Below are 25,901 nucleotides of genomic sequence, written 5' to 3' on the forward strand. Positions count from 1 at the left end.
GCCGTGGGTGGTGGTGCAATGAGGAGGAGCCCAGGGCACAGAAGGGCCGGGCTGCAGTGGCCTCCTGGGGGAAGACGGATGCTTGCAGCTAGCCCCATGCCTGCCCAACTCCACAGGACCAGCGTTTGCTCGCAGTTCTTTATTGAGGGACCAGGGGTGGGCACCTTGGCCCTGGGGGTCTCTGGTTGTCACAGGACCACCAGGAACCCCCTTCCCAAGGTGTCTGCACTCAGGGACAGGTGATGCAGGGCAGGCACACTGTCTTCCTGTCACAGCCAGCACCCTATGTAGGCACAGGCAACGAGAGCCTGTCCCATAGCTTTAGGGTTCTCCACTCAGCCTGGTGGAGGAAGGGAAGGGGGCCTGCGGTGGGCAGTGGAGCAGGCTTTGCCGCTTTATCTGGCAGCAACAGCTTGTTCTCAAGCTCCATTGGCCAACTGATGGGGAGAGGCACAGGAGCCTATGTGGGATGGAGGAGTCGGCCCCACACCTGTCCCTCAACCAGGAGCTCACCCACTACTGCCATCCTCAGCAGGGCCCAAGGAGATGCCTTCCACCTCAGGGCCCACCAGGCCCCCACTGGGGTAGAGGGAGGATACCACCAAGGTAGCCTACCCTCCCCTCACACCACCAGTCCAGCAGGTTGCTGATGAGGCCCCCGGTGCAGTCCTGGGACCCCGTGCAGGGCCTCCTCAAACACCTGCCGTGTTGGGCCATAGCTGCAGGTCTGGGGACACCAGGGCCTGGTCCAGTCTTGGGGTCTTTAATCAAGCAGTCACCCCAGCAAGGTAAGGCAGCAGCAGGGCCATGGGGTTACCCCTGACCTCCCGCTACCACCAAGGGGGGCCCCATCTATCCAGCTTGGTGGATTGCAGGGCCTAGGAACAAAGTGTCCTGAAGGCTGCAGGGCTGCACTGTCTGCACTGCCCAGCCTGGTGCCAGAAGAGCAGAGGGCAAGGCAGGCCTAGGGATCAGGGGTGCCCCAACCTCGTGGAGGGCAGCTGAGAGCCACCAGCCCACCTGTCTGCCCAGGTTCCATGTGAAGGAAAGAGGCTGCCAACCCGAGCCCTGCCCCAAGGCAAATAGCCATGGACATAGCCATTGTGTACCGTAGCCCGTCGGCTCACCAGACCCACACCAGAAAGGCCCTGTGGACTGCCCATCCCTGGGCCATCCTGGCTGGAGCCCACTTCCAGCAAACCCAGGGCGACCTCTTCCCAAGCTGAAGCTGAGCATGGTGGGTGCAAGTTGACCATCCTGCACTCAGGGCCAGAGTGCTGATTCCCCCACACCCAGCAGGAGTAGCACCAGGAGAGGACGCCTGAGCTGAGCTTTTCTAGGTAGGGGAGTGTGGGGAATGGGGGCGTCTGCCTGGCCTTGCACTCCCCCTACCGGCCATGCCCGCCCTGCTGCAGTGGAGCTGCTTCTCCCCGGCAGGTCCTGGGACCCTCAGGCCTCCTGGCCCCTGGAACAGCTATCCACACGGCTCTGGCACTCACCCTTGTGGGTGTGGCCATACCCCCCACCAGGCCCCAGGCCCCTGGCAGACTGAAGAGGTCACTGGACAGCACTTTATTGACACCCTCGGACCCGGGGCAGGGTCAGCAAGACTCCCAGCTGGCATCAGACTGTGTCTGGCCTGCTGTCGCCATCCCTGCGGGGTGCAGGACAGAGCCCCATAGGGGCAGAGAGGCCTCCCTGGGACAGGAGGAGGATGCTGTGCAGCCAGGCCCATCCCCAGCACTCGAGGCCTAGGAGGAGAGGTGGGCTCTGGCAGCGGGTGTGAGGTGGCAGTGAGAAGCCAGGCCCTCAGGTGCAGCTCAGGCCTGTGCCGCTGGGGCCTCATAGTTGAGCACGTAGTAGTCATGGACGTACATGAGGACGGCTATTGGCTGTCCAATGATGAGTGACAGCCACACAGCTGCGTTGCCATAGTTGCCCTGGAAAAAGCGGCCCACGAACCAGGCCAGTGGGATCTGGGGAATGAGGGGCCAAGTCAGTCGGCCATGGTGACCACAGGGCTGGGGGCTTCAGGGTCCACGGGCATGGCGGAGGGGGGGTCAGCCCAGGGGTTCAGGCGCGGGGTAAATGGGCAAGTGAGAGGCCACGTGGGGGTCGCTCACCTGAGCCATCATGCCCGTGAACGCCCAGAGGCGGAACATTCGCAGAGGGACGCTCACCAGGTACTGAGATGGGAGGGAGAGAGGATGTCAGGGAGTGGGGCGTCAGCCGTCCCTGCTGTGGGCATACCCCTGCCCAGGGATGAGGCAGGATGCCCCCACAGAGCACTGACCTCGTGGAAGAAGGCCGAGGCCAGGAACACCCCTGTCCTGGCCATCCACTTGCTGCTGCCCCGTCGAAGCATGGGCTTGTAGAAGTGCCTGCAGAGGAGGGGGCATGGAAAGCGGTTCAGGTTCACAGCCATGTTCCACATTCACACGCACACACCACGTGGTTTCTGCAGAGGGGGAGTGTGGAAAGGGGTCAGGTTCACAGCCATGTTCCACATCACACACACACACCTCACCTACCTGATGCACCACTTGTGCACAGGGATGTTCCAGTTCTGCCAGAAGTAGGTGACAGACTCGGAGTTCCTAGGGGCCAAGAGACCACAGGGGGATCAGAGCACACCATGGCCCATCCCAGCCCCCAGGGACACCCCAGGGCCACTCACCACCAGTCCCGGTAGAACTCCCGGTCTCCAAACTGCATGAGCTCAGCCACGGCATTCAGGCAGGAGTGGAAGAGCCAGTAGAAGAAGATGAGCCAGATGAGGTGGTTGGGGACCTGGCAGGGGGGTGGGGGTGGGCACCAAGTTCTAGAACCTTCCCCCACATGCCACCGTCCCCTCCTGTCCCGTGCATGCGCCACCTGTCCGCACTCACCGCCAGCTTCAGGAGGCGCTCGATGATGCGTGAGTAGTCCATGTCCTGCAGAAACAAGCCCTTCAGCTAGCCATGCTCCCGGTCACTCCCTTACCACCCCAGCTGCAAGAGCACCTGAGCCACTCACCTTGAAGGGCTTCATGGAGTTCTGGATGGTGGGGACCATCCACTGCAAAGGAGGGCACCATGTCAGCTCCCAACCGTGCCCAGCTGCACCCAGCCCTGCCCTACCCCACTTACCTGCTGGATCAGCCCCACCTGGAGCTGGGTGAAGAACAGCTGGGGGGGAACCAGAGAGCAGCCAGCTGAGGCCCTGGCTAGCCTGAAGGCCCCCCAGCCTCCAGTGGCTGCCCCCAGCCCCCAACCTCACCATCTCAAGGATCCGTCGCAGCAGAAAGCGCTTCCGGATGCGGGGAGAGCGGGGAAAGTTGAGCTCGTAGCACAAGGTGGGGGCGAAGAGGAAGTAGTAGAGATCTGGAATGGGAATGGGGGGTTGGTGCCAGAACAGGCCCAGCCTGTCCCCCGCACCTCAGCCCCACAGAGGTCCTCACCGCGGTAGGTCAGATTGTCCGGGTAGCTCACGGTGTGCGGGGCAGCAGCACTGCTGGCCTTCTTCCCTGCAGAGGCTACGAGCACAGCAGAGTGGAAGGGGGGTGGTGGGGCCCTGCTGCTGCCCAGCCCCCCAGCGGGCAGCCCCAGCCCCCGGCAGCCCCTCACCAGCCTTGGCCCTGGCCCTGCGGCACCACAAGTTGACGTCGCGGTAGGAGAAGAGCTTGAGGAAGAGGATGGTGTGCGCCATCAGCGCCAGCAGGGAGCCCACTGCAGGAGAGGTGGACTCAGGCCTCCACAGGGCCACAGCCAGAGGCCATGCCCGTGGCCGGCCCAAGACAGACAGGCAGGGTGGGATGGGGGCGCACCTGGAGTGACAGACTCAACCAGTAAGACCACAGTCGCTGGGAAACACAGAATGGCGGCCAGGTTGGCCACGTGCAACAGCAGTCCCGCCTGCTCCGTCAGGGCACCCTGGAGTGGGGAGCAGAGCACTCAACCAGGGCTCCCATTGCCTGGGGGAGGGCTGCCAGGCCTGGGGAGCAGCTCCTCCCAGGAGCGCACACAGCAGGGGGAGCGCACACAGCAGGGTGAGCACACACGGAGGTGAGGGGCACTGCTTACCACCGCCAGGCACTTCTCAACCTGGAACGCAGCCACAGCAAAGACATTGGCCGCTGTGGACAGAAGCACCAAGAGGCAGGTTGAGGGCCACGTCAGCCTGATCCCCACCCGAGGCCCTCCTCAGAGCCCAGCTCACCAATAACCAGGCATGGGGCGGGCCAGCTATAGGGATCCTTCAGGAACAGAGAAACCACCTGGATGGGGTCCACCAGGATGCCATACCTGGGGGTGGAGGGATGGGGGCCTGAGTGGGTGGCAGGTGGGGCTGTGGGGCGGGGCCTGGACAGGCCATGGGTGGGGCAGGGGTGGGACCTGGCAAAGGCACTCACTTGATGAGGTTCTCCAGAAATAACCGGGCATTGCTCAAGATCTGCGAGGGATGGACAGGAGGGTGCAGCCCCTTTAGTCCTGGCCACAGGGTACTCACCCCAGATCCTCCCAACACCTCTGGGCACATCCCAGCCCAAGCTCAGGGCGGCAGCCTCAGGCTTGCAGACCCAGCCCTGTCTGGTCTCCATGCCAAGCTCCGAGACTCAGCACCTACCTCAGTCAACACCAGTGCTGGGTAAGGGGAAGTCCCTCCCTGTCCCCATCACACCAGAGGGTCCCGCATGGAGGGAACCAACCGGCCAGACCAACCAACCCTGCCAGACGCCTGGGTCTTCAGGAGCAGAAAAACCAGCTGCTGAGCTGCTCACATCCCTCCTGCTGAGCCGAGCCAGTGAGGGACCCAAGGCTCCCACAGCCAACCACACCACAGAGACAGCCCCAGACTACAGGCCTGCCCAGGGAGGCCTGCCCACGGCTGAGCCCCAAGGAACCGGTCCCTACTGGTGGCTCAGGCTGAAGAGGGGGAGTCGTCTACTCTTTCTCTGCAGGAGCAGTGCCCAGCTGTGTCACAAGGGGGGCTGGGCCTGGAGTGCTTCCCAAGGCTTGTGTCCCGCCTGCCTCTTCTGCTTCCTGCAGCCCTCCAAGCCTTGGACACTTGGCTCCAAAGCAACTTCCCAGGACTGAGCCCCCATGGAAAAAGGCTCCTGGGACTAGCCTGGAGTTGGGTGCTTGGCCTCCCTCTGCAGGGACAGGAACCTCCTCCATCTTACAAGCACTACCAACACCTCCATGAGCTGGGCCCCAATGCCACAGACCTGGCTGACCACCCAGAGCTCAGGCCTCATGCGGCAGTGAACTGGTGCTGGGGAAGAGGGTCGCTGGCAAAGGGAACACTGAGGGTCTCTTGCCTGGATGATCAGGGAAGGCTTCATGAGAGAGAAGACTGCTTCAGAGACACAAGGGCTACTGCCCTGCCTCCCCCGGCCGTAGGGCTGACACGCAGGCCTTCTGCACGGACACATGTGGCCCACACTGTCACCGGCCTCTCCTGAGGGCTGCCAGCAGGCAGGCGCCAAAGCTGCCAATGGACGGTACCCACCTCCAGGCCCAGGCCACAGAAGGAATGCAACAAGCAGCCCAGAGCAGGACACGTGCCCGGGGTGGGGGCATGGGGGAGCCAAAGCAGGGAAAAGGCTTCAGGGCTGGGCCAAAGGGCCAGGCAGGCCCAAGGGGTTGGGGAGAACACACAGTGCTGCCTGGGCTGGACAAGGCCCAGCCTGGACCAGGAATGGGCTGCGTCTCCTGAGTGCTGGGCTGCACAAGGCCCAGCCTGGGCCAGGAATGGCCTGTGTCTCCTGAGTGCTGGGCTGGCGCTGGGCCCACTGTCCTCCTGCCTGGCCAGCTTCTCAGCCACCAGGACTCGTGGGCCTCCACAGCTGGCCACCCCCAGGGAACCTAGGACCATGGGCGGTGGGGGATGTGGATGTGCGTGGAGCCCCTTCCACGTGGGTAGCCACAGGAGCAGCACCCAAGGCCAGAGACAGACACACCTGGGTGAAGGTCAAAGGCCTCGAGCCACATCAGCCCTGAGTGGGGGAGGCTGGGCCCAGATAGCCCTTGTCCCCAACCTGCCCTGCAGATGCCCCTTTGAGCCCTAGACTCCAACTGTTTCTGGGGTGGGGCTGGCAGCCTCACCCCACGAAGTACCAGTGGGAACCAGGCCCAGAGGCAGCAGGCCGTGGACGTGGCACAGGGCTCCATCTAATCACCTTCCTGGGGGGCTCCTAGGACCCACAGCTGAGGAAAGGGGCCAGGAGGAATGCAGAGTGGTGGCCAGGCCTGCAGGGCTCCATACCCACACAGGCCATGTGGCATAGCACAGGAAGCTCTTCTCACATCCCCTGCCAGAGAGGCCTTGTGTCCACAGAGCATGCAGTCCACTCTCCCACCAGCCCAGGGCAAGACCCCTCCACCCTGCCCTCCATGGAGGCCCTGCACCCCTCAGGCCCAGCTCACAACACACAGGCTCCAGCCAGGCACTGTTCGGCCTCCCCACGCCCACACCACATCTGCAGGGCTCTCCTGGGATCCAATGGGAAGCAGCAAGTATGTGGTACATGGGCGCCCAAGTGACCACAGCAGGGGCAGCCACTGCCACTCCCCTCCCCAACAGTCCAGTGCTGGCGGCCACATAGAGGTGCAGCCTGCTCCACACACCCCAGCCCACAGGGGCTCCAGCCCCGACACCCTGGGTGGCAGAGCCTGTTCTCAGGCAAAGGCCAGCCTGGGGCAGAGCCCCACCTGGACCTAGATCTGCTCCCGACACCACATCCCACTCACCAGCATCACCACACACCAGTTCAGGATGCCACGGTAGTTGCTGAAGCCACTGTCAGAGCTGAACAAAGAATCCTGCAGGCGATGGCACCTGACAAGAGCACAACACAAGCACCCCCTGAGTGGGCACCAGCAGGGCAGGGCCGCCCCCGCAGGATCCAGGCCCCCACCCCAGTGTCCTCGTCTGCCCTCAGGCCCCACTCCTTATTTACAACCAGGAGGAGAAGCCAGTCAGAGCCACACTGTGGCCTCAAGACCTACAGTGGGCAAAGCTCTCAGGACCCCCAGAGCCTGCACCTCCAGGCAGTGGGAAGAGCACGTCAGGGTCAGAAGCAAGCTCAGCTGGCCCTGCCCGGACTGGACCTACATGGAGCTTGGACACTCCAGGCCTCACTCTCCAGAGGCCTCTGGCCACTGCCATGCACTCTGGCTGTGGACTAGCACTGGGGCCACAAGCAGGGTCCAACCTGGGGATGGAACAGGGGGCAATGCCCAGCACTGCGGGGACCAAGTGGTGAGTGTTGAGTCCACCCTATTCAGTTGGCCTATCCCAGCACCCGGGAGCCAAGGGGTCCCCACACTTGGATGTGCAGGCTCAAACTGGCAAAGGCAGGCCAAGTGCCAGCCACACACCAGCCTGACATGCACTTTCCCAGAGGCAGGGATCCAGCCCTCGTGTGCCGGTGTAGCCTCCACTTGTTTGTGATGTGTTCCAGCCCAGGCTGAGGGGGCTGAAAGGAACCCACCGGGGACTAGGTGCCTGCTGGCCGAGAGGCTTCCAACAGAGGCAGGCGCCCACCTATGATCTCCCAACCAGCGCTGGAGGGGCACAGGCAGACCCTGCCTGGTCCTCAGCATACTGCACAGGTGGAAGAGGGCACCCAGCCCAATAGAGGGACTGCCATATAGCTAGGACAAGGACAGCAGGAGCTTGGCCAGTCCCCACACGTCCTAGGAAGCAGTGCTGGCTCATATACACTAGCTGCAAGCCCGCCTCACCCCCCATCTGCCGTGCCACCAGGACACCACACACAGCATTGAGCAAGTCCTCAACTTTGTAAGAGGAGAGGCCAGAGCCTCCCTTTCCCTCCCACACACGCACATCTGCCCCTCAGAGCCCCTAGGCAGGGAGAGTGGGCCTGAGAGCGATGGCAGGAGCCCCATGAGGCAGACGCCCTCAGGGCACCCAAGGCAAGCTGGCTAGGATTGGGGTCAGCAGTCAGACAGCCCTGCCCAGGAGGCAAAGGGCCAGGGAGGCAGAGAGGCAATGCCAACAAGCCCAACCTTTGCCCCCCAAGACCAAGGCTGGTGCAACACCTGCCCCGTCTACACCTACACAGTTCCTGGACAAGTCTACACTAGCCCCCAAGACCCCCAGCCAGGGAGGATGCTCACACCTTTCCCTCTGCCCATCTAGACTGGAACACAGGGGCAGGCAGCTTCACCCAGCCCCTGCCTCTCCCAGCTCCAGCCTAAGCATCCTGCGTCCACCCACCAGGTCCATCTTGGGCCATGTAGTGAGGCTGTGGTCTCCACCTGAGCCTCCCTCCTCCCCAAGTTGGCAGCTGCCTTCCCAACTGACCACGGCCCTTGGCTCATCTCCCCAGCCTACTCCACTCACTGCCTGCCCACAACCAGGAGGCTGGGTGTGGACACCGCCAGAGCCCCAGCACCATGACGGGAGCAGGGGCACGAGGCCCAACTGCCCAGCAGCCTCCCTGGGCTGTCTGTCTGGGGGCCTCTCCACTGCCCCCTCTTCCCCAAGTTCAAGCCCATTTGTTTTCAACAGAACCATCCCAAGCCTCAGGGTTGGCCTTCTTGTGCCACAACCTGCCAACAACAGCTGTTTCACAACAGTGTGACCCCTGCCCCCTTGAGCCACCAAGGACAGCATGCTGGCTTTATCCGTGCCCATCTCCAAGGTGAAAACGGAGTTGGGAAAGGGCGGTGCTTCCCAAAGCTCACTGCAGACAATCCTACACAAGCTTTCTCAGGGGCCCCTTGACAGGCTTCCAAGGCCTTCCTCAACCCAGCCACAGCCTTGCCTCAGGCCCTTCACAGGCCTGACCGGCCCCACCCGAAGGCAGCACCCCCACTGCGCTACCCCTACCCCTCACAGGCCCCCATGAGGAGGAAGCCGGGTCCACCAGTACCCACAGAGCTCCAAGCAGCCAGTGCAGCCAGCGGCTTGTGGGCTAGAGGGCAGGCTGCATGGAGCGGCATGGGGAGGCGGGATCTGCCCCTGTGCCCAGAGCACCTTTATCACCCTCTCACCGACTGGAGGGTCTGCCCAAGCCTCTGCACCTTCCAGCTGTCCCTACACCCACTCCCTAGTCCAAGAAGACTCGGAGCAGCCTGCCCTCCCTCCTGCAGCCCCCAGGCCCACCCATCCAGCAGGATCCTCTCAGTGTCACAGCAACATTGAGACCTTGGCACATGCCCACCCGCCACCCTGTCTCCAGGTTCAAAGTGTGTCCAAATGCACAGGTCCCAGTGAGTCCCACACTTGGGGCGCACACAGTGCAGCTCCAGGGCCAAGCACAATGAGGAGGGGGCAGAGTCCAGCTCTGCTCGCTGCCGCCTCCTCCACTGTGGCCTCTGGGCTGGGCCTGGGTTCAAGATGGTTGGGGCAGGCTCCCTGCACCTCGCAGGCCCTGCTGGAGAGAGAAAGGGAGAGTCAGAGAGGACACCTCAGGGACAAAACACCCTGGAGAAGCCAGAAACCGGATGGCCCCAACTGGGGTGCCTGTGAGCAGAGGGCTGGTGGGTGTGTGCAAAGAGCCTGGCAGGAGCGAGCCACAGGCAGAGCCGAAAGGGGTGCCCTCTCCTGCCTGCCTCACAGCCTCACCTTGCCACGGGGCCGGAAGAAAGGAGCTCACACCCAGAGCCCAGCCCTAGGTGAGCAGGAAGTGGCCGTGAGGGGAGGAGGCACGAGCTCAAGAAGTAATGAGGAAGCGGGAGAGGAAAGGCTGGGCTGGGCCAAGAGCAGCAGGAAGCTGGAGGGAGGGGAGGCTGTGAGGCTGACAAGGGGGTGCACTAGAGGCCAAGTCCCAGGAGGGCAGGCAGAGCAAGGCCTGACCCAGACAGCAGGGAGAAGAGTCCAGTGTCCACAGCCAGTGGGCCCCGAGCCCTGCTGCATCCCTAGGTCTGAGGGACAAGCGCACATGGCCTGCAAGTCCTGGAGACCCAGGAGCAGACAGACTTTCGGTCTCAGCCTCCAGCCCCAGGAAGGCCTCACCTCTGCCATCTACTGCCCCTCTTCCCAAGAAGACCTGACCTCAATGGCAGGGACAGGGACTCACCAGGCCTCTCCCACGAGCTCTGCACCCATCCCACACCAGCAGAAGTACAGGAAAGTCTTGCTGGTTTGCAAAGCAGGAAGGTGACTGCTCTCCCCTGCCTACCCCCGGGTGGCAGCTTGGCCCAAAGCTGGGACTACCCTCATCTCACACTAAAAAAAATCTCAATTCCCGGCCGGGCGCGGTGGGTCACACCTGTAATCCCAGCACTTTGGGAGGCCAAGGCAGGTGGATCACCTGAGTTCAGGAGTTCGAGACCAGCCTGACCAACATGGAGAAACCTCATCTCTACTAAAAATACAAAATTAGCCGGGTGTGGTGGGCGCCTGAAATCCCAGCTACTCTGGAGGCTGAGGCAGGAGAATCACTTGAACCTGGGAGGCAGAGGTTGCAGTGAGCCAAGACTGTGCCATCTTACTCCAGCCTGGGCAACAAGAGCAAAACTAGTCTCAAAAAAAAAAAGAAAAAAAAAGAAATCTCAATTCCCATGTCCTCCACAGGTCATGTAGCCATCCCCCTGCCTCCTGGAAAGAGAGTAACTCCAGGAGCCACACCCCCTTTTCAGGCAGGAGGTGCCTAGGCCAGCCTCCCTCACCAACACCCCAGGCCCACAGCAGGCAAGCACCCCTCTCAGGAGGGCCACCCTCCTCCCCACGGCGCCTTCATGGGCTCCGTGCCCGACCTTTGTCCACATTGCTCCATGCCTGACTCTTGCTGAGGTTATCTTATCTCCCAGATGAACTGAGCACCCTGAGGGCCACGACAGTGCCTGCCCTCCCCCGACCCCCTCCCCATGGTGCCCCGTGAAGGAAAGCTCCGCTCTTGCTCACTGAGAGAGCAAATCATTGGCAACTACATGTCCAAAATAAGCCCACTTCCGCCTTGATAACCTCTAGGCCCTCAGCTGCCCTCTAAAACAAAGCCCCTGAGGGCCCCTGGGCTAGGGTAAAGGCCATAAAGGGGGGATGGAGGGTGGCAAGGGGATTGCTCAAGGCCAGCTTGGAGGAGGAAGCCAATGCCCAGGCTGGCCAAGTCCTTCCCATTGGCCATGGTTCTCTCCCTCCACCCCTCTCTGTCAGTCATCCAGCTGAGCAGGGCACACGCCTGCAAGTGTGTCCACCACCCCCATACCCCACTCCCCACCTGGAGGATGGAAGTCCCAACACAGAACCCAACTCTCTATCCCTACAACAGACGCTGGTTCTGGCAACATCAGCAGGGCTCCAGGCCAGCCTAACCACTGGAGAAATGAATGGGCCACGCAGCCTCTCTCAGGAGGGTCTGCAAGGACAAGAACGCCTCTTACACTGCCCCTTGTCCGGGGCAGCTGCTGATTCCCCTGTCCTCGGACAGGCCTGGGCTCCTCTGGCCCCCTTCCTGGCAGGCCAGCCCTCCTCTGGGAGCCTTTCCTACCCGCAAGGCACCGCTCATAGCACCAAGAAGGAACCCATCACCACAAACTGCCCAGATCTTATCTGACTCCTTCCAGATAAGGGGACACTGTCCAGGGCCGGGCCCCCACCAGCCCGCCCCTCGAAAAGCTCCTCAGGAGCCCCTGAGGATGCACAGACCCAAGAGGATCTGAATGCGGGACACCTGCCGGCTCCCCTCTGCCTGGCCAAGGCCAGCTCCAGAGCCCCTACCCAGTGACCTTGTCAGGAGACTCTCCCCGCCAAGCCTCAGTTTCCCCACAGGGCCCATAGGGCAGACCAATCCCCGCTTAGCCCAGGGCCCATGTTCTCGGACTCGGAGCTCGCACTTCGGCCAACCCCGGAAAGTCGCGGGGCCCTTGGGTCAGAGGTCAGGGGGTCAGGCGCTCCGCTACCTCAGCTCCCAGTGGCCGCTGCCTACGCCGGCGTCTCCGTCCTTGTTGGGGGCCGGGGCTGGCGCGTCTCCCGCGGCTCCCACGTCGGGGCCCGCAGCGGCGTCCCGTACCTCCTCTTCCGCCGCCGCAGGCCCGCCGCCGCCGTGGCTCGAGGGCCGCGACCCTGTCCTCCGGCGCCGGGAGCCGCCGCGGTCGCCCATGGCCTCAGCCAGCACCTGGCCGCAGCCAAGCTTAGGCCCGCCGGGTTCGTAGCGCCCGAGGCGCGCGGCCCCACCTCCAGGCCCTCGACAACGGCCTCCACCGCCCCCTGCCGGCCGCCGTAGCCCGGATGCCCGCCCCACCGGCGCGTTCGACCCGCCCGCGTCGGGCCCGTCGGCCTCAAGGACAACGGCCGCGTCGCTCCGGAGCCGCTAACTAATGGATGGCCGCCTCTCACATCCATTTGTAGTCCGCGGCCGACCTGAGGCGGGGCCTGGAGAGGCTGACGGGGCGCAGAGCACCCTGGGAGTCGTAGTCGCCGCGGGAGCGCCGGCGCAGAGCACCCTGGGAGTCGTAGTCGTCGCGGACGCACCGGCGCGGAGTACCCTGGGAGCCGTGGTCGCTCCACGGGCTGCGGGCCGCAAGTGCGCGCAGCGGGAACGGACCTCGCATCTCCCCCGCGTGGTCCCGGGGTCCTGTCTCGCCCCACGGAGCGGGATGGTCCGCTGAGGGGTGCGCTGGGTCCCGGCTTCCTGGCCGCTGTGCGCCCGCCCCTCGTCCCACTTGTGTACACGCGGGGTCTCGGCGAGTCACTCGGGGCGATCATTTAGGAAGCGCCTAGTGCGCCACGGTCCAGCTGCCCGGGCCGGTGTCCGCGGCGGCTCGCGTCGCCCGCCACCCAGCGCGTTGGTTTCTGCGCGCGCAGCTTACAGTAACGTCCCTGGCGCGCTTGTGCTCCGCGAGCCCTCTGGTTACCCCGGCAGGAACCTGCTTTTCTTCGCCTTAGGGGGGCGTCAGACAAGGGCCAGGTCAGAAGACCAAGCTGGAGAAATGCACCAGGCCCTGCGTCACCGGGACGCCTGCCTTGCACGCGACTCCCAGGCTCTCCACCTCCCCGCCTGCAGAGCCCGGTGAGAGGAGGGCGAGGGCAAGGGCGCAGGCCCCTTGGTGGTGTCTTCTCGGCCCACCCACTCCCTCCACAAGTAGCTCCACGTCCCTCAACTCTCAGGGCCTCCCAGTTTCCAACGTGGGCCAGCCTCTCCAGGATGTCAGAAGTCTGGGCCGCTGGATCGCCGGGACTCAAGAGGCTTCTGTGCACTTGCACGGCCTGTGCAAGCGCCCTGTTGTTTTTTGTTGTTTTCTTTTATCTTTTTTTGAGGCAGAGTCTCGCTCTGTCGCCAGGCTGGAGTGCAGTAGCGCGATCTCGTCTCACTGCAACCTCTGCCTCCTGGGTTCAAGCGATTCTCCTGCCTCAGCCTCCCAAGTAGCCGGAACTACAGGCGTGTGCCACCACGCCCAGCTAATTTTTGTGTTTTTAATAGAGACGGGCTTTCACCATATTGGCCAGGCTGGTCTCGATCTCCTGACCTCGTGATCCGCCCACCTCGGCCTCCCAAAGTGCTGGGATTATAGGCGCAAGCCACTGCGCCTGGTCTGTTATTTTTTCTAAAGACGGGGGTCTCGCTATTCTGCCCAGGCTGGTCTTGAACTGCTGGCCTCACGCAATCCTCCCACCTCGGCCTCTGAAGGTGCTGGGATTACAAGTATGAGCCGCTGCCCCAGACATCTTTTATGTTAAATGAAGCAACTAATCAACTGTAACAGCCACAGTTGCGGCCCACCTTGGCTTGGTGTGCATATTGTACAGACCATGGAGTGAGAACATCCTGGATCTCAGGATGCCAGGGTTCACTGAGGACTCTGACTCTAGAAACACCTTCATTCCTCTGGGGTGAGCAGGGGCAAGCAGCGCTTCTCTGGAAGCAAACAGGTGCTCCTCCTGAGGTGGGGTCCTCTCCTGTGGGCTGGTCACAGCTTCCCCTCTGAGCTCTGTCCTCTTCCACCATCTCCACCAACAGTGGCCAGCAGGGCTGCCCCCTTGGTTGCCCCCCGGTGACATATTCTTGTCACCACAGGCCACTGTGGGTTGCTGCCAGCCAGATATCAGGCAGGCTGGAGTTACGTGGCAGATGCCCTTTGTGTAGCCTGCTGAGTGGGGCCGCCCTCACTGGACCCCAGAGCCCCTCACACATGGGCCTTGGTCGGTCAGGACCAGCCCCATCTCCTACCCAGTCTCCTAGAATATTCATTTGTTGATTGCAGTCGCTGGCAGACACACTCTGTGGCCAGGCAGGCCCTGTACCCTGGGATCTAGGGTGAGGGGAATGGTCAGGGTAGGTGAGGTTGGTTGGGGACAAGGGTGTGTATGGCTGGGTCATCGAGGAAAGCATGATGCATATCACCCTGCTGGGGGCAGCAACAAATGAGGGGGCCCAAGCCTGAAGCAAGTTGCCTTCCAGGGCTAGTGGAATAAAGGGCCGGAAGTGGGTTGGGGCCTCAGGCTGACCCCAGGGCCTAGGGGGCCATGGGTGGGTCAAGAAGGCCTGTGAGAAGCAAGGGTCCCAGGAGAGTTCACAGCCAGTGGTGGTCTGTGGCCCATGCCACTCATTCAGAGGGAAGGTTGTGTTCGTGGCTGGGAGGAACTGGGGGGTCAAGCTCATCCCAGGCCTCAGGGAGGCCACCTCCATCCTTCTACCCACTGTACGCATCAGAATCCTGGAGAAGTAGAAACAGCCACTCGCTGTTGGAGTCCTTCAGAAGGAGTGAGGCTAGGAGCCTTCGTCCCGGCCATTGCTGTCTGCCATTGTCATTGCTGGAAACAGCCACTCGCTGTTGGAGTCCTTCGGAAGGAGTGAGGCTAGGAGCCTTCCTCCCCGCCATTGCTGCCTGCCATTGTCATTGCTGGTAGTGCTCTCCCAAAGAGAGCATCCACCTGCACCACAGCCCCTCCCAGTGCCAGGCACACAGGCCATGACATGCTGCAGACCTGGTTCCCCTGCTCTCCACTGCAGTGGAGTCTGGGCAGGTCTGTCCCCTGTCCCTGCCAGGGTGTGGGCAGCTTTGCTGGCCCTCGACCTAGGACTGACCTGGTTTGAATGTATGTGCCCGTAGACTTTGGGCCTCTCAACTCATGCCTGCCTACCTGGTTACCAGGGGACATTGCTGGGCAAAGGGTCCCTGTCCCTTATCTCCTCCACTACTCACTCTGTCTAGAGCCCTTGGGCGATGGTTGCAGAAGCCTCTCTGCCCCCTGGGCACCTCCTCCCTGGAACCGGTCCAACCCAGCTATCCATGGAGGCATCCGCAGACACTGGGGGGGCACATCTGGGACGCCTGGGGGTCAGAATGTGGGCAGCAGGCCACAGGAAAAGGGCCAGACCTCAAACTCTCCACTGTCCCCATTTCCTGCAACAGCATCTCAGAGGGCTTGAGGTGGCTGTCAGGCTTTCCGTCACAGCGTAAAGCTCCTTCAGGGAGAGAAGAGTGAAGGCACCCAGGCTGGGGAACGGCAGCTCCTACTATATCTACCCTGCCCACTCAGCCTGACTTTAGACTGGAGCCCCTTAGTGCTCCTGTTCCTGGTGCAGAGCAGATCCACCTACCCCAGGGGAAATGCCAACTACTTTGCCTTCAGACTTGCTGCTCCTGTGGTTGGGCCTGCCAAGCCTGCCCTCCCCAGTGGAAGAAGAGGGCCGTCTTGTGAAAGGCCTCAGGCTGACCCTTGCAGCACCAGCCTCTGAGGTACTGCCAGACTGGGAAGACCCTCCCAGCCACCCAACAGCGTGGTCCCAGCCCAGGACACATCAGCCCGACACTCCAAATTCTATCAAGAGTGGCATTTATTCTCCTTGTGGAGGTGCGGTGCTCCAGGGAGCTGGTGCTATTGTGCTTAGGAAGGAGGTCTGTCCGTCCGTCCGTCTGTCCGGCCGGCCTGGCCCCAAATGGGGGCGGAAGAGGGGCACGGCCCGAGTAAAAATCCCGGCCTATTCCGGGTGGGAATATGTACAAGGCGGCGGGGCACAGGCGGGGGTGGGGGCGGGCGGGCCGGCGGCCGCAGCCCCCACCCGAGGGCCCCCGCACCTCGGGCCCTACTTGTAGAATCAGTACAAAATAGGTGCTACCTAAACGTTCCTTCTACCTGAATTCGCTAAGTCGGTTATTGTGCTGCTTAGTTATGGGGGCGGGAGGGGGCCCATGGCTTTCCACGGCGGCGGGGTGTAGGGGGAAGCAGGAGACCCTGACGGGCCCACAGCCCTCCAGCTTTCTCCTTAGGTAGGTAGACAGGAGTATGGGGTGGGGTGAGGTGGGGGCGCCTGTGTGTGCGTGTGCATGCGGCACAGGTGGGCAGGCCCCAGCTTGGGAGCTGTGCAGGCACCACACCTGGTTGTGTAGGGTGTTTGGATGTGGGCACTGCTGTGCAGAGCGGCGGGTCATCCCTGTGGGGGCAGCCACGCTTGCTGCTGGGGGTGAGGCTGTCCACACCATAGGCAACAGCTGGCACCTTCTTCTCCAGCCATGGCTCTGCCCCTGGCTGGACATGGCAGATGCGTGTTGGCCAGAGGATCAGAGAAGTGGCCACCTGTGTGGGGGCCCAGGATCCCTGGATCTGTCCCCCTCAGCTGGAGCCAAAAGGCTTAACTCAAAGGTAGAGCCCAGTTGTACCCAGCAGGGACTGGTTGAGATGGGGAGGAGTGTGGGGGGCATCTGAGCCCAGGGACCTGGTCTCTCTGCATCTGCCGTTCTTCCCTGGCCCACCCAAGCCGGTTGGACCCCTGTCCTGCAAACACACCTCCCAGCAGGTGGCTGCGCTCCTGGCGGACTCAGCAATTGGCCTGGTACATAGTAGGTGCTCAATGAACGATCAGTGAATGATTAATGACTGAAGGAGAGGTCTTGGGTGCAACCACCCCACCCCCGCCCATGGAACCATTACAGCCGCCGGGCTCTGCCGTGGGGGTCGGGGAGGGGTGGGGAGAAAGTCTGCGCGGCCGGCCCCGCGCAGCGTCCCTGATCTAGGGGCCTATGGGGTGGGTAGGGCGAGGGGATACCTGATTCTCAGTAACTCTAGAGGCGGCGGCAGCTTCGCATGCAGTGCGCATTATTGCTCTATAGTCGGCTTCGGACTACCTAAGAGGGAGGGGGAGCGGGCAGCCCCGGGTAGGATCGGGAGGAGGGGTGGGGCTGCATGCAGTGACGTCACAAAGGCGGCGGCCAATGGGGCGGGCCCTTGGGGCTGGGTCGCCGCCGAGGCTTTGGCATAGACGGGCGAAAGTTGGCAACCGAGCGGGGGCGGGGCCTGGGTCTCAGGGGAGGGGCCTGCCTCGGAGAGGCGGGGCCTGAGGCTCCCTAGAGGCTCCCAGCTAGGGGCGGGCCTCGGGGCGTGGAAAGTAATCCCGGACATCCCAAGCCCCCGGCGTCGGCGGGCAAGCTGGGGGTTCAGCGCCCCCTCCCTGACCCGAGTGCAATCCGTTCATAAATAAAACGTACAAATACAGAAAGAAAGAAACCCGACGCGTCCGCAACCCCCCCAGGGGGCTTTACCCGCAAAGCGAAGACAGAGGTGTGTAGAGGGCAGCGCCCAGGCCTGCCTGCCGGCCCCGGGAATCCGTCCTCCAACACGAATGCCTGGGGTACGGGGGGGTGGGGGCCCGGGGCAGGGCGGAAGCGGGGTCTGAGGAGGTCGGATAAGTCCATGCGATTCGATATGTGTCATTATTATTCGATATGGAGGACAGAGCCCGGGAAGCTGGGCTGGAAGAATTCGGATTTGGCAGAGGATGCGAGGCGAGGGTAGGAGGGCGGCTCCGACTGAGGCCCCAGAAGCAACCCGAGGGAGGGAGTGCCGCCGTCCGCCCTTCTCCCCGACCCACAACGCGTCTAACACTCCCGGGAGTTCCGCGAAGACTGCGAGGCAGGGGCGTCCCTGCAGGCCCGCCCGCTCCTGCTCCGCCCCGGCCTGCTGCCGGGGAGGGGCCGGCTCCCTGGACGTCTGGGCCGCAGGCCCTGCGCTAGAAGGCTTGGGAAGGGGTGGGGAAGACCTGAGTCCCTGCGACGCGATCCAAGGGCGCAGAGGCGGGAGAAGGAGGGCGCTCCCTACCTCACCTCACCCCCGTCTTCAGAGACCCAACTCGGAGATGAGGCTCGGTTCTAGGTCTCGTCGACCCTATTGCTGGGAGAAAGCCGGGGGCACCCTGGAGGGGAGGGGAGGGGGCTCGGGGTGGGTCTCCCCTCGGGACCCTATTGCTTGAAGGGGCCGGCAAGGCCCCTGGCGGGCGGGGCGGGGTGGGACCGGGCCCCCCTCCCCCTATTGCTGTGAGGAGGGGCCCGCCCTCCGGCCCCTCCACCCGGACGCCAGCGAAGACTTCCCTGGGGGGCCGTATTGCTGAGAGCCGACCTGGCTGTGGGAGGCCCCGCCGCCCTAGGCCTGCACAGGGCTGAGCTGTGGCGGCGCAGGAGCCGCGGGGCCTCCGGCGCCGCCCTTGAAGCAGGCCGACTCGTAGTGCTTGTTGAGATAGGACTTGAGCGCGAAGCTCTTCTTGCAGCGCTTGCACTGGAAGTGCTTGAAGGCCGAATGCGTCTGCATGTGCGCGCGCAGGTTGGAGCGGTCGGCGAAGGCCTTGCCGCAGTGCGCGCAGCCGAAGGGTTTCTCGCCGGTGTGCGAGCGCATGTGGCCCTGCAGCAGCCAGGGCCGCGAGAAGGCTTTGCCGCACACGCCGCACTTGTGGCGCAGGTCGTGCGTGAGCAGGTGCATGGCCATGGCCGGCATGGACACGTACACCTTGCCGCACGTCGGGCAGCGCCGCGCCAGCTGGCTGTCCAGGCTGCGGTGGGTCTGCTTGTGGCGGCTCAGGTTCGACGACGTGGCGTATGTTTTGCCGCACTCGCCGCACGCGTGCCGGCCGCCAGCACCTGCGGCCCCTGGCCCCGCGCGCGCCTCGGTGCCTGCCCCCGCGCGCGTGCCGCCCCGGCCCCCCGGCCCGGATCCCAAGCTGCGCCCGCCCGCCCCGCCCCCGCCTCCGGCGTCGCCGTCGGGGGCCGCCGCCGAGGCTGTGGAGGGAGCGGCGGCAGCGCCGGCACTGGAAGCCTTACGCCGCGAGCGCCCGTCGGTGATGAAGAAGGCGTCGGCCGCGTAGCCCTCGCTGACGGCCGCGTCACCATTGATGTAGCCGCCCGCAGCGGTGGCCAGCTCCGGGCGCGGGGTGGGCGGCGGCGCAGACCCTGCAGCCGCCGGACCCAGCTCTCCACGCACAGCTGCTGCGTACATGGGCTCCGGCGACGGCCCTTTGAGCAGCGCAGCCTCGGCGTCGCCATCGTAGACGGACGAGGGCCCCACGTAGTCGCTGAGGTACCCTGCGGGCCGAGGCGGACGGACAGCGGGAAGGGAATGGGGCGGCGGCAGGACACACACGGGGGGTGGGGGGGCAGGAGACAGCAGACGCGGACCGGGAGACCCGGGTCCGGGAGAGAAGCGAACAGGAAGGAGGACAAAGGAGAGGGGGCCGAGGGACCGCGGGGCAGGGAGGATGGAGACAGCAGGGAGGGGAAGAGAGGGGAGGAGAGGATGAGACAGGGCCGGGCCAGGCTCCGCCCCCGCCGCCCCACCCTCGCAGAGAGGAGGAGAGAGGCGCGTCTTCGGGCGCGGCTGCCCCCCTTCCGCGGAGCCTCAAGGTCAGGGGGGAGGGGCGGCGCTTCCCTCTCCCTCCTCCCCCACCCACCCTCCCCTCCCCCTCGGGTTCTCCCCACTTCAGCAGTTTTCCCTGATTATGCAACACACTGCAGACCCGCGGCGCACAAAGCCAGGACTGCCGGCCCAGGGACCCCGTCTGTCCCGCCTCTCCGGGGTCCTGGCCGGCTCTCCCCCTGACCTGCAGAACGTGCGCTCCATTTGGATGTTGACCCCCTCTGGCCTTCTGGTTCCTCCAACAAGCCCTGAAGACGTCTCCCTCCCCCAGTTCCCTCCGGCCTCACCAGCACCTCCCTCAGCTCTCCTGCCACCCACTGGACTTGACCCTGCCCTCACTGCTCCTCCACGCACTCTGCTTCTCTCCCCAACTCCCTCTCACCATCCTGCACCCTTGGGTCCTACCGTGTTCAACATTGCCCTCTCCTGCTCACACCCTAACCCCTTTCAGGGCCTTCCCAAGCCCCTGAACAGTGCAGAGAGGGCCAGGGCGTCCACTTTCACAGGGAGGAGCTGCAGGAGGGCATCACTTATACCGGTAGCTGCAGTTGCTCCCCAGGCACAAGATGGACCTCATAACCTCAAAGTCACAAATGCACGCCCCTCGCGATGCTCTGGCTCCTTCAGGGCTACACCCAGTCTCCCAGCATCATCAGCCCTTGTGTGCCCTCACAGGGTGGGCTGCATGCTGATGTGCCGAACTCACCACCTCCTCACTCACGCAGGGTCACACATGCAGTCACCCCGGACACACTCTCAGTCACATGGTGCACAGTGGCCTCGGAGTCACATGGTCCCATGTAGTGGCACACAGGCGAGCACACACACACACAGGGTCACACACAAGCGCACACGGTCACATGGCCACACACAGTCACATGGACCCACACAGGCTCACACTCCTGCAGGTCACACTCGCTCTGCCACCCCATGCTGCTGGCACTCCCGTCCCCCTCTCCTGCATGCTGACAGTTGTCCTTGAACTCGGGCACCCTTACACAAAGAGCCTCCCCCTGCCTCCCACACCTTGGGCGTCCCTTGCTCACAGCCTCCTCCCTGTTTCCTCTCCCTGACCCAGGCTTCAGGGAAGAGAGTGCTGCTGCCTCTGCTGGCCCTCTGCTCTGACAGGTGGGCGGCCCTATTGGACCCCCTGCCTACTCCCTGGAGCTCCCTGCATTCCCTAGCTAACCCTAGCAGGTGTCCTGGTGCAGCCAAGGAAGAGGAGAGGGTGGCGAGGCGGCCCTGGTCTCTTGAGTGTAGGTCTGTGTGTGCCGGCATGGCTGGGTCCCGTCATGGCAGCGTCCATGCGGCTGTGTCTGTCCCAGGATGGGTCAGGGTGTGGGTCCATGTGTGCGTTCGGGTACCTCAATTCCTGATCCTCTTCCCCACCCTCTCTCCAACGTCGACACTCTCCCTGCCCAGCCTTGGCCTCTGTGTTCCCCTTCCTCCCCTCTGCTGTCCAGGCTCCAGCCACAGACTCTTGCCTTTTCTGGTTCCCTTCAGTCTGTTTCCCCGGGCCCTGCCTTCCACCCCCACACTCTGGCTCTCCACCGCTTCCAGCAAAGCCCCAGGCCCCGCGCCCTGGTCTCAGACCAGCGCTCACCTTTATCGTGCAGTGGCGCGCCGAGGTCGCTGCGGGCGCGTCCGTAGGCGCTCTCCAGGTCGGCCGAAGAGAACGCGTCAAGTTTGACCTTCTTGACCAGGAAGGACCTGGGCATGATTCCTGCGGGGCTCCGGCGCTGTGGGCCTGCGGAGCCGGGGCTTGGGGGGGCTGCGGCGGCAGGGCCCCGTCACCATCCGAGGAGCGGCGGAGGCAGCACTGGTCCTCACTCTGGCCTTTGGATGCTGCCGCGCGAGTGGTGTCCTCTCTCCTTGCTGCCCTGCGTCTCCTCCGTTGCCCCTCCGGATCTCTCTTCTTCCTCCTTCCTTCAATCCTTCCTTCCTTCCTTCCTTCAATCCTTCCTTCCTTCTCTCCTCTCCTCTCCTCTTCCTTCCTTCCCTCCTCTGGTCCCGGCTTCCCAGCCCGCAGTGCCGCCCCTGGACAGGCGGGGGAGGAGGCTGGGGGGGCGGAGAGGGGGGGAGCGGCTCCGTCCCGGGCCTGGAGGCTGCGAGTGGGTGCAGGGCTGGCCCGGCTCGGTGGCCCCCTTCCCCTCCCCCCCCCGCCGCCGCGGCGGAGCCTCAGTCAGCGGCCCCCCATGCCCCCGGGGGCGGCGGCGCCGGGCCCGGAGAACGCGGCGGCAGCGGCAGCGCCGGCAGCTTCAGCACCGCGGCCAGCGCCGGCCTGGGCAGCACCGCGGCCAGCGCCCGGGCGCGCTCAACCGGCGCGGGCGGAGAGGGGCGGTCCGCGGGGGTTTGGCCGCCGGGCAGGGGTCCTCGGCGGGGGTCTCTGGGAGGCTTGCTTTATTGTTCTGCAGCCGGAGCGAGAGGCAGTGGCGACGGCGGCGGCGGCGGCGGCGGCGGCGGCGGGCGGGGGGCGGGGGTCCTGGGGGGAGGGGTACGCAGGGAGGGCGGGCCGAGGGAGGGAGGGAGGGAGGGACAGGGGCTCCGGGGGCGGGGCTCGGCGCTCGGACTGCTCCTGGGCCCGGCCTCCAGAGCCCGCAGCCGCCTCTGCCTGCGGCCCGGCCCAGCCTCTGGCTTTTAAAGCCCAGGAGCTGGGGGAGGGGGAGGGAGGTGGGGGAGAGGCCGGCAGAAATGGCTGCGCTGGGCCGAGCCCCGGCCTGAATCTCCTGGGAGGGGTCCCGGGGATGCCTCAGCCTGCGCGAGTGGGGAATTCCCCCGCGCGGCTCGGGGAACCGCGGCCCTGCGGCCAGCAGCATTGTCGGGCGTGTGGGGAGAAATGGAGCCAGGCCTGGGATCCACGCGCCCCGGACTCGGGGTCTTCTGGGGAGGAACGCAGGGAGGACCCCAGTCCCGCCTGCCTCGCTCGGGGCCTGGGGCGCGGGATCTGCGGGGGCGGGGGAGGCGGGAGCCGAAGGAGCGAGTGCTGAGGCAGCGAAAGCGCAGCGCGCGCGACCCGTGCCGCAGTGGCTCCCGCCGCTCGGTCACCCCGGCTGACCCCGTGCACGCTGGAGGGGCCTACCCGCCCCCGCCTCTCTCCCCTTGGGCGGGTGTGCGGCGCAGCGGCGTCGCTGCGAGCCGGGTGTGGAGCTGGAAAGGGGCTGCCACGACCCTGCTCCAGAAATTCTGCTGCTTTGGGGGTTTTCCGCCCTTCCGCGCGGCTGCAGCTCCCCACGGCAGCCCCGCAACCAGGCGGATAACCCTTTCCTCGGCCGCCCGCCCAGCGTTTGCAGCCCCCATGACGTCAGGCTCAGCGGCCAATGGCGGGGCGCCGGGCGCGGGGGCTCCGGGGCTCCGGGCCGCACAATGGCCGCGCGCGGGTGCCTCTGTCCCCAATTAGGGCCTGGCGCCGCCATTGTCCCCTCACCCGCCCCGCCCGGTGGTCCGGGTCTACGGGCTCCGAGCGCGCTCCCACGCGCCCCGCTGCCGCTGGGGACCAAGGTCGCGGGGGCGGCCCCGGGGAGCGTCCGGGCGCGGGTGTGCCAGGAGCGCGTGCGATACTGGAGCGCGCTCGTTGCGGCGCACAGTGACCTTGCGCGGGGCGGACCCGCGGACAGAGGCTGGGAGCGCGCGGCGGGCGGGCCCCGGGAAAGACGGCCTGCGGGGGCGCGCTGCACTTGCTGAGCTCAGCGCCCCGCCCCCGGTCGCCCGGCCCCGCGCCGAGCCCGGGTGGGTGTGACCCGGCCCGCCCGCGCGGGGGGCGCGGCGGAGACCACGGATCCGCTTTGTGCCAGCCGCCCCGGCCCCGGCAGCGGCGGGACATTCATCTTGCGTGGCAGGCGCTCCCGAGGGGTGGGGGCGGGGCGCGGCCGCCCCCTTATCTCCAAGCGGCAGCCGGCTAGGCTCGCGGTGGGGGCGGGGGCGGGATCCCCCTCGGCCGCGCCGCGCGGGTCCTGGCTCCCTCCCAGGAGGGGGCCGGGCCAAGGCACAGCCGGAGGCGCGGGGCCAATTAACATTTTGATTGCGGGACTGGGGGGCCATCTGGACCGAGGCCTAATTACCCGGCAGACCCTCGGGGCGCCGGCGGGACGTGCCAGGCGCGATCCCCTCATCACCCAGCGCTCACCGCCTCCTCCCGGACCCTGTCCCCGCCCTCAACTCTGTCCTTCGACTCCATCCTTGGCCTCTTCCGCTCGTCCTAGCATTCTTGCCTCTCTGTCCCCACCCTCCGGGTCCTCGGACCCCCAACTCTGTCCCCTTCCCCCATTCTTCCGTTCGTCTGCCCTGTCCCCCCACCCCCCGTTTCTCTCCTCTGCCCCTCCCACTTCATCCCTTCTCCCCGCGCCATTCCTGTCGCCCTGCACTCACCCCGTTTCCCTGTCCCTCCATCCACCCTCTCAGCCCCTTCCTCTCCTGCCTCTGTGCACATACCTGCCTCCCTCTGTCAAGCTCCTCGCCCCTTTTGCCCCCAGCCCCCTTGACGGAAGAGGCATCAGAGCAGCACACATGTGTCCCGTGGCCAGGCGCTCCCGCGGGAACCATTGGGGCGGCCCTTGCTCCCGCTCGGGTGGAGCCCGCAGCCCCCCGGGACCCCTGGCGGGGAGGGACAGCTGGGTCCAGGCCTTGGCCATCAGTCTCCACCGACCGGGGTGCAGAGCGCACATGCGACCCGGGCGCAATTACTTGGGCCTCCTGGCCCCGCCCCCGCACCAGCATCCTGATCCCCCCCTCGCCCTCACCCCCAGCATCAGGAGGTCGCTGTGGTGCCCCAGTCCTGGGCCCCAGCTAGGAGAGGCCGGAGGAGGACAGTGGACGATTCTCACGCTTTGGAAAAGTGTCAGCCCTCCTGCATGGGAGGCCTCCCCGAGTCTCTTACTGAGAGCTGGGGCCTTGGGAGGCTTTGTTGCAGGAGAAGAGATGGTCAGGGTCCCCAGGCAAGGCTGCCTTGGTCCCCAGCCAATTAAAGTCCTGGTCCCCCTAGCCACTCTCTGCAGAGCTCCTCTTGGGGAGTCTCTTCCTGCCGCCCTGATGCAAGCCCTAGTTCTGCCCCTTGTCCCTTCGTGTGGGTGCAGTGTTGGCTCTGAACCCTCTGTGCCCTCTGCTGCTGGCCGCACCTCTCCCTGCCCCTCCCAGGCCCCATGTTGTGGAAAGGTCAGCCATAAGGGTCAGGGGTCCCCACTCTTGTGTCTCCAGCACCCCACCCTCAGCAAAGCCAGATCCCCTGGTGTGCCCACCCTCAGATCCCGCAGTTGCATTCTCACCCACCCCTGCCCTATTGAGGCTCCAACCCAGGAAATCAGTGGACAGCCCAGATCCGAGGGTCCACCCTGCTGGACTGAAGCGATGGGCAGAGAATAGGGTGTTGAATGGAGGTGACAGGTATGGGGTGCAGTTACTGGTGGTGATGGAGCACAGTTGGGTTAGAAGATGAGGACATTGACTTGGAGAAGAGGTCAAGGCTTGGAGGGGACAGGCAGTCTGCAGTGGTTCATCCACGAGAACATTAGACCACCAGGAATTCAGGCAGCAACGGGCGGGGGCGAAGCCACAGTGAGAGCTGCTGCTGGGTGTTTGGTGGCCGATGACATGTGCTCCAGCTGGGACGCTCAAGGAGAGGAGGGAATTGGGGTCTGCAGGCCTCAGCCAGGAGCACAGGAGTGTTTGGGGGAGAGAGAAAGCAGCCCCCAGAGAGGGCTGTGGGGAGGGACAGCATGGAAGGAGGGCCCTCAGCAGGGAGGACGTGGGGTCACTGGGGACGGAGCCCCTGGGGAAGGTTTCAGGATGGGGGGTCTGTATTCCAAAATGGTTCTTCTGGTGGGGTTGGGGGTAGGCAAGGGGACAAGGGCATGAGGAGTGGCCCAGAAAAGCCCGTGGGCAGACTTGGTCCCTGCTGGGCAGGAGCTTTGGAGGAGCCACAAGAGCAAGGTTGCTGCACAACACAACTGTAAATGTGCATATGAAAAAGAGAAGCAGAGAGCAAGGGCAAGTATCAGTGCCAGAAAATACTTGCACTAAACATAACAACAGGATAATATTCTGATTGTCGGAAGAAATAACTGGTATAAATGAACTTTTTACAGAACAAAGATGCTGAGACTCCAAAGGGCTTAGCAGGTGATTGACTACAGAAGAAATAAGAGACCTTATTAGGAATCAAAGTCATGCTGGCTGGGTGCAGTGGCTCATCTGTAATCCCAGCACTTTGGGAGGCCAAAATGGGTGGATCACTTGAGGTCAGGAGTTCGAGACCAGCCTGGCCAACATGGTGAAACCCTGTCTCTACTAAAAATACAAAAATTAGCTGGGCGTGGTGGCGCACACACCTGTAATCC

At 64.4% G+C, this 25,901-nt stretch overlaps 3 protein-coding genes across 3 annotated transcripts; all 3 read right to left on the reverse strand.

Annotated features, from left to right (window-relative positions):
- Nucleotides 1–52: 52 nt before the first annotated feature.
- On the reverse strand, nucleotides 53–810 carry LOC129042147 (uncharacterized; the record flags this gene model as incomplete). The annotated part of the gene is given in 3 exon segments (XM_054497697.1): nucleotides 53–230; nucleotides 233–559; nucleotides 562–810. Coding segments are annotated over 3 exon segments (618 nt in total), but the record flags the coding sequence as incomplete, so codon positions are not given.
- Nucleotides 811–1,557: 747 nt separating this feature from the next.
- Nucleotides 1,558–12,302, reverse strand: DGAT1 (diacylglycerol O-acyltransferase 1). The gene is made up of 17 exons (XM_054499286.2): nucleotides 11,853–12,302; nucleotides 6,732–6,819; nucleotides 4,391–4,431; nucleotides 4,198–4,283; nucleotides 4,062–4,114; nucleotides 3,806–3,911; nucleotides 3,606–3,707; nucleotides 3,440–3,514; nucleotides 3,259–3,362; nucleotides 3,129–3,167; nucleotides 3,016–3,057; nucleotides 2,889–2,933; nucleotides 2,678–2,790; nucleotides 2,532–2,597; nucleotides 2,294–2,381; nucleotides 2,124–2,186; nucleotides 1,558–1,976 (listed from the first exon to the last, which is right to left on the reverse strand). Exons 1-17 carry the CDS (start codon nucleotides 12,050–12,052, stop codon nucleotides 1,821–1,823), a joined length of 1,467 nt encoding a protein of 488 aa, XP_054355261.1. The 5' UTR covers nucleotides 12,053–12,302; the 3' UTR covers nucleotides 1,558–1,820.
- A 3,410-nt stretch (nucleotides 12,303–15,712) lies between these two features.
- SCRT1 (scratch family transcriptional repressor 1) lies at nucleotides 15,713–21,805 on the reverse strand. Its single transcript, XM_054499301.2, has 2 exons — nucleotides 21,176–21,805; nucleotides 15,713–19,241 (listed from the first exon to the last, which is right to left on the reverse strand). Exons 1-2 carry the CDS (start codon nucleotides 21,288–21,290, stop codon nucleotides 18,310–18,312), a joined length of 1,047 nt encoding a protein of 348 aa, XP_054355276.1. The 5' UTR covers nucleotides 21,291–21,805; the 3' UTR covers nucleotides 15,713–18,309.
- Nucleotides 21,806–25,901: the final 4,096 nt, after the last annotated feature.

This window comes from Pongo pygmaeus, chromosome 7, assembly GCF_028885625.2.
Source record: "Pongo pygmaeus isolate AG05252 chromosome 7, NHGRI_mPonPyg2-v2.0_pri, whole genome shotgun sequence".
NCBI classification, from domain to species: domain Eukaryota; kingdom Metazoa; phylum Chordata; class Mammalia; order Primates; family Hominidae; genus Pongo; species Pongo pygmaeus.